A 13,053-nucleotide genomic window follows, 5' to 3' on the forward strand; every position below is an offset into this window, starting at 1 on the left:
GCAGCAGGGTATATCCCGGCAACCTCAGGAAACCCTTCGCGCAAAGTCCTTAACCTGCAGATACCTGAACTCACTTCCCCTTGGCAGCTCTACCCTCTCCCTTAGCTCCTCCAGACTTGCAAATCCTTCCTCCAAATACAAATTCTCTGGGACTTTCCTGACTACCTGCCTGCCTCCCCCTCCCATTCCCTCTCTGACTGCACTTCCTTCAACTGCAGGGTGAGCACATTTAAAAACGTGCTATCTGCGAACCTCTGAGCCTCGCGGATGCACCGCTGTGCCTCCAGCTGACACTTATGTTCCAAAACCTATTCTCAAGCTGGTCACGCCTGTGGCACTTCCTGCAAATGTGGTCACCCAGACTGCAAGGAATGCCTAGCGTTCCCACATGCTGCAGGCCGAGCAAAACACAGGACTGAGCTCCACTGTCATACTTCAAAGGCTCCTACTTCAAATTTATGCTGAGCAGAAAATAATTCAAATTATTTAAAACTAAAAGCTAGAACTCTTACCTTTCCTTAATGCAGCTTTAAAGTGGAGAAAAAACCTTACCCACTACCAACCTATCAGCTCTCCCATGTGCTGACACCACTTTTCAAAAATTGAATTCAGTCTTTTGATTGTCTGGAGTCTGGAGGCTCTGCTCCGCCCCGCTGCTCCCTCACAGCTCAGCTCCCGAGTGTCTGGAACTCCGCGCCGCTGCTCCCTCACAGCTCAGCTCCCGAGTGTCTGGAGCTCCGCGCCGCTGCTCCCTCACAGCTCAGCTCCCGAGTGTCTGGAGCTCCGCCCCGCTGCTCCCTCACAGCTCAGCTCCCGAGTGTCTGGAGCTCCGCGCCGCTGCTCCCTCACAGCTCAGCTCCCAAGTGTCTGGAGCTCCGCTCAGCTGCTCCCTCACAGCTCAGCTCCCGAGTGTCTGGAACTCCGCGCCGCTGCTCCCTCACAGCTCAGCTCCCGAGTGTCTGGAGCTCCGCGCCGCTGCTCCCTCACAGCTCAGCTCCCGAGTGTCTGGAGCTCCGCCCCGCTGCTCCCTCACAGCTCAGCTCCCGAGTGTCTGGAGCTCCGCGCCGCTGCTCCCTCACAGCTCAGCTCCCAAGTGTCTGGAGCTCCGCTCAGCTGCTCCCTCACAGCTCAGCTCCCGAGTGTCTGGAGCTCCGCGCCGCTGCTCCCTCACAGCTCAACTCCCAAGTGTCTGGAGCTCCGCGCCGCTGCTCCCTTACAGCTCAGCTCCCGAGTGTCTGGAACTCCGCTCAGCTGCTCCCTCACAGCTCAGCTCCCGAGTGTCTGGAGGCTGTAAATCGCTCCATTGCTCCCTCACAGCTTCCGAGTGTCTGGAGGCTCCACTCCGCTCCACCGCTACCTCACAGATCCTGAGTGTCTGGAGACTCCGCTTCGCTCCACTGCTACCACACAGCTCAGCTCCCGAGTGTCTGGAATCTTGACGCTCTGCACCACCCCGTTGCTCCCTCACAGCTCAGCACCTGAGTGTCTGGAGGATCTGCTCTGCCCTGCCCCACTGCTTCCTCACAGGTCAGCTTCTGACTGCTGTATGTTACTAATTAGGATTTTGTCTTACAGGAAGGTTTAGCAGAACTCAACACAACAGCAATCAAACCTCAGATTAAGCCCTGGATAACTGGATTCCTCTCCATCTCGCACAACATTGAGGAGGTGAGAACATTTAACCTTATGCAAAAAATAAGCAAGTGCCTGAACACTATTAAAAACATCTCCAACTTCAGAAATTTGCTCGTGTCACCGTGTCTTGAAAATACATGCAGCTCTCAGAGTTGAGGTTGCTTGGTGTAGTATGGGGCACATTATTTATAAACCCATTATCTCACTGCCCAATTTGTACATTTCTGTATTCCACTACCTGTTAGCCCAGTGCATTGTCACTTTGCGTCTCAAGTGGACAGTACATCCCACACATATAAATCCATTGTTGCCTTAGTTTCACAATTTATCTTTTTTTATATATTAGCTGTAACATTCACAATCTGTACAACACTTTGTTATCCTTTCTACATGTTGTACACCCAACATGACCATCACTGATAAAACCACAGGCAAAACATCAGAATCTCTTCATCGTTTCCTCAGCCCAGATTGCAGCATAAAAACCCCTGGACTATTGGGCACCTTTGGGCAATCAGCAAATCAACAGTTCAGTCATAGTCACATCCAAAACACAACCGAGAAACAGAAGACCTCCACAAACAGCATTGTTATTAACTGAGGTCCCAACACATGAGGTATAGATTGATAGGAGTTAGCACTGGGATGCAGTAGTCTGAGGGTGTCATCAATTGCAGACATGCCTGAAACCCAATAATAGACCAATACTAACCAGCCTCCAATATCCTATATGTTCAGTATAATTTGTTGTAGAAGCGTTCTTAATGTTCTTAAAACTGCCAAAGTGAGCAATGATATTCAATTAGTCCTAAACAACCATTTAATAAGGGAGCAAATTCCTGATGTGTCGTATTGCAGCCTGTCCACTTGAATTCTACTTGCTTTACACTGTTTTCTTTTATTCCAGGAGGAGTTTAATGATTATGAAGCCAATGATCCCTGGGTCCAACAATTCATTCTCAACCTGGAGCAACTAATGACAGAATTCAAGGTGTGTGTGCAAGATTTGCTTAAAATCCATAAAGTTTCAGTGAAGTTGAAGTCCGGGACAAGAAATGCAGCTTTCTTAATTAGGATTTTAAATTATAAACTGGCAGCAACATTGCCTCTTAATTGTTCTTTCCCCAAAATGTCAAGACAATGAAACTCTTTATTCCCCACCCATCTCCCCATACCCTGGTTTTGTTTTCCTGCAATATTTAGTTCTGTACAATGTCAGCTACCTTCAATTATATTGACGTTCCTTTTGCGACTTGAGCATTTCTGTTTTTAGACCTTGGACCATCTTCTGTTTCTGTGTCTAAAATAATGAGAATTCTAGATGTTAACCAGCCGCCAGACTAGCTGAGTGAGAGTGGAGTGCTTGCGCGAGTGGGAGGATGTATCACAGTAGCGTTTTGACACAGAAACCTATCTGACGTCTACTTTATTTGTGATTTCAGAGGTCATTATTGTTCATAGTGGATTAGGTGTGATGAAAAAGTAAATGAACACCCCTCATCTTTCACCATCCAGTGTTCTTCTGCAAAACTGGGTGTAGAGTAGCTCTCTGCTTTCATAACTCCTCAGTCCTAGTCGTTGAGTGAAAGAAGTATCACTGGGTATGGAGATTGAGATTTGTACAGTTTACCAACTAACAGAATCCTTTGATTGAGTAGGGTGTGAAGCAGATCTGTTTGCCCAGTGGATCGAGGCACTGTGAACTGAGGCACATGACAGGAGGTCACGGGTTCAATTAGTACTGTTGTTAAAAAAAATGTTGATAACCCAATTATTTTTTTTCCCAATTAAGGAACAATTTACATTGGCCAATCCACCTAACCTGCACATCTTGAGTTGTGGGGGTGAAACCCACGCAGACACGGGTAGAATGTGCAAACTCCACACGGACAGTGACCCAGGACCGGGATTCAAACCCGGATCCTGAGCGCTGTAGTCCCAGTGCTAACCACTGCGCCACCGTGCTGCCTCAATTAGTACTGTTAGCTAATCTCAGTGAGGGTAAACTTTGCAACTAGTACCCAATTCTGACTGTGTCCAGTGACTCTCACTGGTCAGTGTTTGGGGACATCAAATAGCGATGAAGTCCAGTTCGGCTCTGATGCCACCCACTGGCGGATAGTCTGATTATTGTCTTAGTCACACTGCCCACGAGTAACAAGCATTATAGAACCAGATACTTGCAAGCGTCAGCTCCTTGAGTAGCAAGGAGGAAAGCAGTGAAAATAAAGCTCCTTGTCCCACTTGTACAGTGAAGCCCACAAAACACAGTCCGTTTTTGTACAGATGCTCACTGATTCTCGAGGTTGTTTCTATGTGTGACTGTGTCTGTGTTTTCTAGGTTGGATTGTCCCAGGTGATCTACGATAGCCTCACCAGTTTGATGACGAGCCTGATCGCAATTGAACTGGAGAAGGTGGTCCTCAAGTCGACATTCAGCCGGGTATGAGTGGCAACGGTTATGAGTACTTCAATATTTTGTACATGTTCTGAAATAAGCTGAACTGATGGTTCTTTGGGTGAAGGAGCCAGCCATGTTTGTTCCTGAACTGTACCAATGTGTAAAAAGGATTATTTTATGAGGGCAGGTTGCACAGATTGGGTTTATATTCATTCAACTACAAGTATAGAAGATTAAGGGGTGATCTAATTGAATACTTAAGATGATCAGTGGATTTAATAGTTATCTTTCCGATCTCAAGGGGGGGGGTCCAGAACAGGGAGGCATAACCTTAAAATTACTAGACTATTTCACCCCAAAATAGTTGGGATTGAGAATCAGTTGAAAAATTGAAGCTGTCTTTTTGAGGGTTATGGAACTAAGGCATAATTGATGTTGAGGGACAGACCAGTCAAGATCTGATTGAATGGCTTGGTGTTAATCTGGTTACTATGTTGGTATGATCGCAGGCTTACTCCTAGCTTGGCAACAGGCTATGTCACTTGTGTTATGGATGTCAGCAATGGTTAGGATACTGAACCAGACGGGTAACGTTTTTAAGTTTTAATGCGGTGCAGAAATGGGGCTTCGTTATTTTATAAACAAACTTTATTAAAATAAAACAATATTTAAACATTTACTTTAATTCTAACACTAACAAATTACATGCAGTTTCTTGACTGTAACACATTAGTTCCCATTACACAGCACGTCCAATAAACATACAGCTCTTATTCCAATTACATAGATAGGCAAAAATGATACTGGTATTTATGAAGCAATTGCCTGCTGTAAGTCAAGTTCCTTTAGAAACCTAATCGAACATCTGTATCTGGAACAGCTTCCTTCGTGACTTCTCTGGGTGACCTCCACAGCCTTCTGTTGTTAATGTTTAAAAAAACATTTTTACCTATCTCTCTAAACTCTGCCCACCCCTCAAACAAAGATTCTCCCCTGAGGTGGCCAGACTTGAATCCCTTGTTATCATGGCTAATTGTCTACTCCTGTTTTATTGAAAATGACAAAGCTATACCATTCAATTGCAACTAATCTTCCATTGGCTGACTCCATAATGTTAGCTGGTCAAACAAGGTTGTCCCTAATGACAATGGATCTTAAAACAAAATTCAATTAAGGGGCAATTTAGCATGGCCAATCCACCTACGCTGCACATCTTTGGGTTGTGGGGGTGAGATCCATGCAGACACTGGGAGAACGCAAACTCCACACAGACAGTGACCCAAGCCCGGATGCTTTGAGGCAGTAGTGCTAGCCACTGTGCTGCCCGACAATGGATCTTGAGTGGATCATCTTGTTCAGTTAAGTCTGAATGGGACAAGGTAACTCAGGCTGTGGACGTATCCCTCTGAGTCTGCTGCCATCAGTTTTTCTAACCCCTAAATTGCCTGCTACATCTTGGACTCCATTTCTGGACCCAAGTTCCTAATATCTCCCTATCATGACACTTGTCTCAGCAACCCTGGGCTAGCAGGGGAGAAACAGTCCAGGGATCACAGATGATGTCCAGTACAGACAAGGAAAAGAGGAAAACTGCAAAAGGTGGAAAAAATATGCTTCAGAAACCGCAAGGCATGGAAAGATGCTGAATATATGTACACGTTTTCGCTGAAGCTTCTTTTTCTCTTTTCCATCTGATCTCTAGCTCAGGCACATTGATGATAGGAAATAACTGCAGCTGTCAACTAACAAAGGGAATGACAGGGTTAGCACTGCTGCCTCACGGCAGCGAGGACCCGGGTTCGATCCCGGCCCCAGGTCACTGCCTGTGTAGAGTTTGCACATTCTCCCCATGTCTGCGTAGGTCTCACCCTCACAACCCAAACATGTGCAAGGTAGATGGATTGGCCACGCTAAATTGCCCCTTAATTGGAAAAAAGAATTGGGTACTCTAAATTTATTTTAAAAATAACAAAGGGAGTAACCTCTTCAGCACAGAGTGAGACTTATTTACATAGTTTGACATCATGGCAGGCAATGCATTTGCCCACAAGGCCATTTGATTAAAATGGGAAGGAGGGGCTCGAGAAACTCCTTCATTTACAAAACAGATTTGAATGAGACTTTGTTTGTGCATTTATTTAAATTTTCTCACCTAGACAGTGGAAATCTCCCATCTTTCTTAACATTCACTTGTCTCTTAAAAAACTAACTTTGCCCGATCTCCTCCTGAACTCCTTTGGTTACTTTTCAGCTTGGTGGGTTGCAGTTTGATAAGGAGCTCCGATCGCTTATTGCGTACCTGACATCGGTGATCACGTGGACCATTCGCGACAAGTTCGCTCGCCTGTCCCAGATGGCAACCATACTGAATCTGGAAAGGGTGAGTGCCTAGTGTAAGGTGTAGTAAAGAGAATGGGAAGAGGCTGGTGGGAGCATAAAGAAGAAAGACTTGTATGTATAACTCCTTACACAATCTCAGGAAGTCCTAAACTGCTTTACAGCCAATGAAACACTTATGAAGTGTATGCATTGTTGTGATGTAGGAAAGCAGCATGGAGTTGTTGGGCCGAGTGACTTGTTCCTGAACTGTAAATTAACGTAGCTCCTATAACAGGAAGTGACAATATTCGTCAGTCATAACAAATAGAGCTCATGAAGCTGGCATGATTGAGAGAGATCTGAATGATGTGTTTTGAAGCAACATAGAGAACTACGTACAGCAATCTCAGCCTGGATAGTGAATGGATGGGGGGGTGGGAGATAATGTGCAGGGGGAAGTGGGTCAAGACAGAGCAAAAACAGCTGAGAAGGCGGCCCTGACAATTTGGAGATTCTGAGTGAAACAGGCACATTCAGAGTGTAAAGGCAAGGTGGCTGAATGAGAAACTGCTGATAGTGCAGTAGAGAAACAACTTTTGGGGTGGTACTCAAGAAATGGAGAATGCACACAGGCTGGAGAATACATGGTAGAGAAGGGTGAGATCATAGAATTTACAGTGCAGTAAGGGGCCATTCGGCCCATCGAGTCTGCACCGGCTCTTGGAAAGAGCACCCTACTTAAGCCCACACTTCCACTCTATCCCCGTAACCCAGCAACCCCATCTAACCTAAGGGCAATTTAGCATGGCCATACCACCTAACCTGCACATCTTTGGGCTGAGGAAGGAAACCCACGCAGACGGGGAGAACATACAAACTCCGCACAGACCAAATCACTGTTGTTGATGTACTATTTGTCTTTCTTTTTTTAAAAATTTAGAGTACCCAATTCATTTTTTCCAATTAAGGGGCAATTTAGCGTTTTCAATCCACCTACATTGCACATCTTTGGGTTGTGGGGGTGAAACCCACGCAAACACGGGGAGAATGTGCAAACTCCACACGGCCAGTGACCCAGAGCAGGGATCGAACCTAGGACCTCGGCGCCGGGAGACTGCAGTGCTAACCACTGCGCCACCGTGCTGCCCCGATGTACTATTTGTCAATGTACGCTGTTGATTATTCTTTTTGTCTACTATGTACGTACTGTGTACGTTCCTTTGGCTGCAGAATTCGGTACATGTGACAATAAATAAATCAAATCAAATCAGTGACCCAAGCCGGGAATCAAACTGGGAACCCTGGAGCTATGAAGCAACTGTGCTAACCACTGTGCTACCGATCCGCATGTAAGAATGAGAAATTGAGTAGTGAGGCTGACCAGAAGGTTGTCTAGAGATGCACCTCCCATGTCGAATAAGATTAGTTTTGGTAACAGGAGAGATGAGGGTGGAACACACAAGAGTTGTAGAAGTTAAAGAAAAACCTTTGAATCAGATTGATTATGAAGCTGAATTTTGGATTGAACACAGTGACCAGGGTTCCAGATATCTGGACTGAGTCTGTAGCAGGGAAGAAGACTGAGTCAGTATCCACAGGAACTGATGAACACATCTTTGTTTTTGTGTCCTAAAGCTGGAGGAAGTTTTGGATCAGATAGACAATGACTAGAGTCAATGGAACAATCAGAATATTGATGGAGTAGGGGGTGAGGGACAGCTACGTTGTTAGTGTATAAGTGAAAGGTGACCCTATGTTTTTAATAACCTCACCAATGATGAGGAATGGATGAAACCTTGAAACGTGGACATGGGAGGAGAAACCATTTGAGAGAATGTAATAAAAACTACTCAGCAGGTCTGGTAGCATCAATAGAGCGAGAACATCAGTGTTAACATTTCAGTTGATGACCCATTGTCATAACCTTTTTTATAATTTAAAGTGCCCAATTCTCTTTTTTTTCCCAATTAAGGGACAATTTAGCGTGGCCAATCCATCTACTCTGCACATCTTTGGGTTGTGGGGGTGAGACCCACACAGACACTGGGAGAATGTGCAAACTCCACACGGACAGTGACCCGGGACCGGGATCGAACCTAGGTCCTTGGCGCTGTGAGGCAGCAGTGCTGACCGCTGTGAAACGTGCTGCCCATTGTCATAACTGACAGAACTTGGAGATGGGGATGGTTTTTTAGTACTGCAAGAAAATGGGTTTGATGGCAGGGGCTGGGTTGGGGGGTGAAGCACTATAAGCCCACTGACTCTTACAGCTAGTTTGACTGCACTTCCTCACACCCGAGTTGTTGTCAGAGCTCCATGCCATTCTTCCAGTTTATCTGACCCACTGCATTTGTTCTGACAATGTGATCTTCAGTAACAGCACTTTATATAGGTCTTCCTTTTTCCTCAACTCCGGAATGACCCCACAACTATGGTTGACAGGGTCCATGATTGAGTCCATTCCATTTCCACAATTATTCCCTTACCCCTGCCCCTTGCCCGCAGAATCACAATAGGCTTCTCTTGTCCACTCCTTTACCACCTTGAGTGTGATACCAACACTAAACACATTTTCCACTCCCCTCCCAGCATTCCAAATAGGCCATTCCCTCCACAACCACCCTGGTCCACTCCTCATTTACCTCCAATACTGCATCCCTTCCAACTGTCTATGGCAACTGTGGGGGATGCAACATCTGCCCTTTTATCTCCCCCTTTCTCATTGTCCAAAGCCCTACACGCTCCTTCCAATTGAAACTTACTTGTACTACTTTCAAATTTGTAATTGTATTTGCTACTTACAATGTTATCTCTTCTCCATTAGGGAGACTGAACATAAATTGGGTGACCGTTATGTAGAACATCCCCATATAGTCTGCAAGTGTGATCCCAGGCTTCCAGTTGCCTGTCACTTTAATTCTTTGCTCCACTTCCACTCTGACCTTTCTGTCCGTAGCTTCTGACACAGTTCTGTTAATGGTCAAGAATGAAGCTCGAGAAACAGTACCCGATCTTTTAACTACTAGACACTTCACAGCTTTTTGGCCTGAACAGCGAGTTCAACAATTTCAGATGATAGCCTCTGCCCCTGTTTCTTGTTTGGACAATGCTACGGATAATTCTATTTTTCACATTTACACCTCCTTTAGACCGACCTTTTGTTTCTTTACTTGCCCCATTACCATCTCCTTTTCCCTTGCACCATCATCCCTTTGTCATTTAATCTCTACTCCTTTCACCCAAATACAGACCTTTCCTTTTGTTCTTTTATTTACCTCTTTCCCACTTAGCAAGTCATGTGTTAAATTTCTTAAGTATTCCCAGCTCTGATGGAGGGTTCCCCTGAGACATTAACTTGATTCCTGTCTTCACAGATGTGCCTGAGCTGCAGGGTATTTCCAGTATTTTGAGAGATTGAGGACGATTAAGTGGTTGAGTGTTGGAGGGAGCAGAGTGACTGGAGAAGATGAGGGGGTCAGTGAGCCATAGTCACATCCCATAGGATGCCGATGGTGACTGACCCACCCTTTATTGATGCTGTGGATGAGCAGGCTGATTGAAAGATTCAAACAAATTGAGGACAAGATAGTTACAAGACAACAACAGTGTGATTCAGAGTCAATCTAAAACATGGCATTAGCTCCAGCAACACAGTTGCTTAGGAACTTCTGAAGCTCCCAAGAGAAGAATGGGCATGGGCCCATCAAGTCCTCTCCATCCAGGGAATATTGTTATTCTAATGTTCCCCTTGTATCAACAGTTGTTGACTTCCCCATTCAAGGGACATATTGATTCATCTAATAGCGTTGTTTGACCCTCGATCAACATGCTCTTTGGGGAGTCTGTCGGGAAAATTTCTACTCTGTTTAACCTTGCATGAAACTTGAGTGTTATTGTTGCTCGTTCTAAATGAAATACCTGTACCATTTCATTATTTGAACGAGTTGTGTTATGTCTCTTGTCAGGTTTCTTTCTCCAACGAAAACATGTTTATTTGTTTGTTCCTTTCTGAACCTAGCCTCTATAAACCCTTGTTCATGCCACTCTTCCCTGAACTCCTTCTCATATCTATTTAATGACCAAAACTGCTCATCATATTCCAGAAATTGGCCGTTGTGTGGGTACTGAATTGGTCGGTACAGTGTCAGTATCATTTGCTTTGCTTTTCAATCCAATGCCCCCTCGATATCCTATATTAATAATTGCCTCACAGTGACCAGTTGTTTCCTGCTTTGATCAATTACTACTCCCAGATTCTCTCCCAGTTCAGTCTTTGCCTCTGGAGACCTTTTCTATTAGTGGACGCACATTTCCAGTTTCTTGTTTCCACGTGTCACTCGAGCAAGTCAATATTCATCTTTTTATTTCTGGGTGGATAACTCCACTGTAATGTATTTCAATCGCTATTTAACGTGGGGGTTTGCAGCATACATCTCATGACACTTTCTGTTTCTGCAGGTCACTGAGATTTTAGATTACTGGGGACAGAACTCTGGGCCATTGACCTGGCGCCTTACGCCTGCTGAGGTGCGTCAGGTGCTTGCACTGCGGAATGACTTTCGTAGCGAGGACATCAAGAGGCTTCGCTTGTAGCATCCGAGTGTGATCATTCTTCAGAGAATCAATTGTTGTCATTCCTCTTGGGCAGCGAGATGTTGACTTTTGAAACTTCAGGCCTTGTCGAGCATTTGAAAAAAAACTTCATTGACGTGGTCTGGAGTGCAATGGGATTGACTTTCCTGCTTTTCTGCTGGTGTATTATAGGATCGATGTGCATTAATTGACAGATTGTCTGAACATGTCCAGCTTCAGTGCCTTTGGGACAGGTTCAGAACCAAACAATATATCCACACCCTGCTCCTGGAATAAAGGGTGTTACTTCACTACATTTGAACTGTGCTGTCTAAGTTTGAGAGTGAGAGAGATTGTTTTTAAGGTGTAGTTTCCCAAATGCGATCTATTACACTGTCCATTCGGACCAGGAAGAATCCTAGATTCTATAGGTGACGTGAGATTTCCTGATTTTGGCTGAATTGGCAGGACTCCGTATCTCTAAAAAGTGAAGCGGTAACCAGCATTCGATTACTGGATCTTATTTCCTGAATTCTTTTTGAAAACATGGGCACTGGTATGTCACCTCAAGGCGGGTTGAGACGTGGTTGTCGTAATCCCTACGTAGAACATAGAAAAATACAGCACAGAACAGGCCCTTCGGCCCACGATGGTGTGCCTAACCTTTGTCCTAGATTATCATAGAATTTACAGTGCAGAAGGAGGCCATTCGGCCCATCGAGTCTGCACCGGCTCTTGGAAAGAGCACCCCACCTAAGGTCAACACCTCCCCCCTATCCCCATAACCCCACCCAACACTAAGGGCAATTTTGGACACTAAGGGCAATTTATCATGGCCAATCCACCTATCCTGCACATCTTTGGACTGTGGGAGGAAACCGGAGCACCCGGAGGAAATCCACGCACACACGGAGAGGATGTGCAGACTCCGCACAGACAGTGACCCAAGCCGGAATCGAACCTGGGACCCTGGAGCTGTGAAGCAATTGTGCTAGCCACAATGCTACCGTGCTGCCCTTAAGAACAAATAAATCTACACTATATCATTCTACCGTAATCCATGTACCTATCCAACAGCTGCTTGAAGGTCCCTAATGTTTCCGACTCAACTACTTCCATAGGCAGTGCATTCCATGCCCCCACTATTCTCTGGGTAAAGAACCTAACTCTGACATCCCCCCTATATCTTCCACCATTCACCTTAAATTTATGTCTCCTGGTAATGGTTTGTTCCACCCGGGGAAAAAGTCTCTGACTGTCTACTGTAGCCACCTGAGTTGGCCATGTCCCGATTTAAAATGGAGAAAGGCTGAAGGGAAATTCAGCCAACACATGCAGAAACCAGCAGGTGCAAGTTACTGTGTATTAAACTCTGCAAAAGCCCAGACAGCATCGATACAAGCAGCCATCTACATACTAATAAGCAATCCCCGGGAACATTCACAACATTAGGGACAAACAAAGCTAAGCGAGACTCCCCGGCGCCAGCAGGAGCCAACACAAAAGAGGTTAACGGACACCTCAAGACCACCCATCGATCAGGGAACCGCTCCAGTATTGGAGAAATGAACCAAGCGATTGGAACAAAGTCCAATCACCTAGAACCAGGTACAGGGTCTGCCCCGAAAGGCGGGAAGCCCCTGGGGACTATAAAGTTAAGCCCCCAAGCTCAAATCATTATTTTTGACAGGGTCACTCCGCAACGCAAACCAACCCTTGAGAGTGAACTGTCCAAGCTGCCGCAGCACTGAAGTAACTCTCAAGTCGACGCTCGCTACGAGATAGGCGCTCCTAGCTACCAGTACATACCGGCTTTGAACCCTGCAGTTTCAGAATCCGAACGAAAGGCCATTTGTTTCCCTGACCTGGTGGGCCAGTCCGAAGCTAAGTAAAGGCCTGTTAGTTGTAGAAGTAGCTTAGAAGTAGAATTTATGCATGAGTAGCGATTTACTGTGTATAATAAATGTGCTTTGATTTGAATCTTACTAACTGGTGTGTTTAGTTATTGATCATTATTTGAACCTCGTGGCGGTATCAAAGATACCTGGCGACTCGAGAGCAAAGGTTATAAAACAGAGCCAACTGAACCAACCAAAAGTTAGCAACACTACTCTATCTATTCCCCT

At 45.4% G+C, this 13,053-nt stretch overlaps 1 protein-coding gene and 1 long non-coding RNA gene across 3 annotated transcripts in view; one reads left to right on the forward strand and one right to left on the reverse strand.

The window, feature by feature from the left end:
- cog4 (component of oligomeric golgi complex 4) overlaps positions 1 to 11,243 on the forward strand; it is a 118,143-nt gene extending 106,900 nt beyond the window's left edge. For both annotated transcript variants that reach the window (XM_072518605.1, XM_072518606.1), the window contains exons 15-19: positions 1,576 to 1,668; positions 2,543 to 2,626; positions 3,977 to 4,078; positions 6,288 to 6,416; positions 10,814 to 11,243. In XM_072518605.1, the coding sequence (XP_072374706.1) occupies positions 1,576 to 1,668; positions 2,543 to 2,626; positions 3,977 to 4,078; positions 6,288 to 6,416; positions 10,814 to 10,948 (543 nt within the window). In that variant the 3' untranslated portion in view covers positions 10,949 to 11,243. The remainder of the gene's footprint in view (positions 1 to 1,575; positions 1,669 to 2,542; positions 2,627 to 3,976; positions 4,079 to 6,287; positions 6,417 to 10,813) is intronic.
- A 302-nt stretch (positions 11,244 to 11,545) lies between these two features.
- Positions 11,546 to 11,856, reverse strand: LOC140430852 (uncharacterized). Its single transcript, XR_011949568.1, has 2 exons — positions 11,719 to 11,856; positions 11,546 to 11,680 (listed from the first exon to the last, which is right to left on the reverse strand). It is a non-coding gene; the product is annotated as an uncharacterized lncRNA (long non-coding RNA).
- Between the last annotated feature and the right edge of the window lie 1,197 nt (positions 11,857 to 13,053).

This window comes from Scyliorhinus torazame, chromosome 10 (genome assembly GCF_047496885.1).
Source record: "Scyliorhinus torazame isolate Kashiwa2021f chromosome 10, sScyTor2.1, whole genome shotgun sequence".
NCBI lineage: Eukaryota > Metazoa > Chordata > Chondrichthyes > Carcharhiniformes > Scyliorhinidae > Scyliorhinus > Scyliorhinus torazame.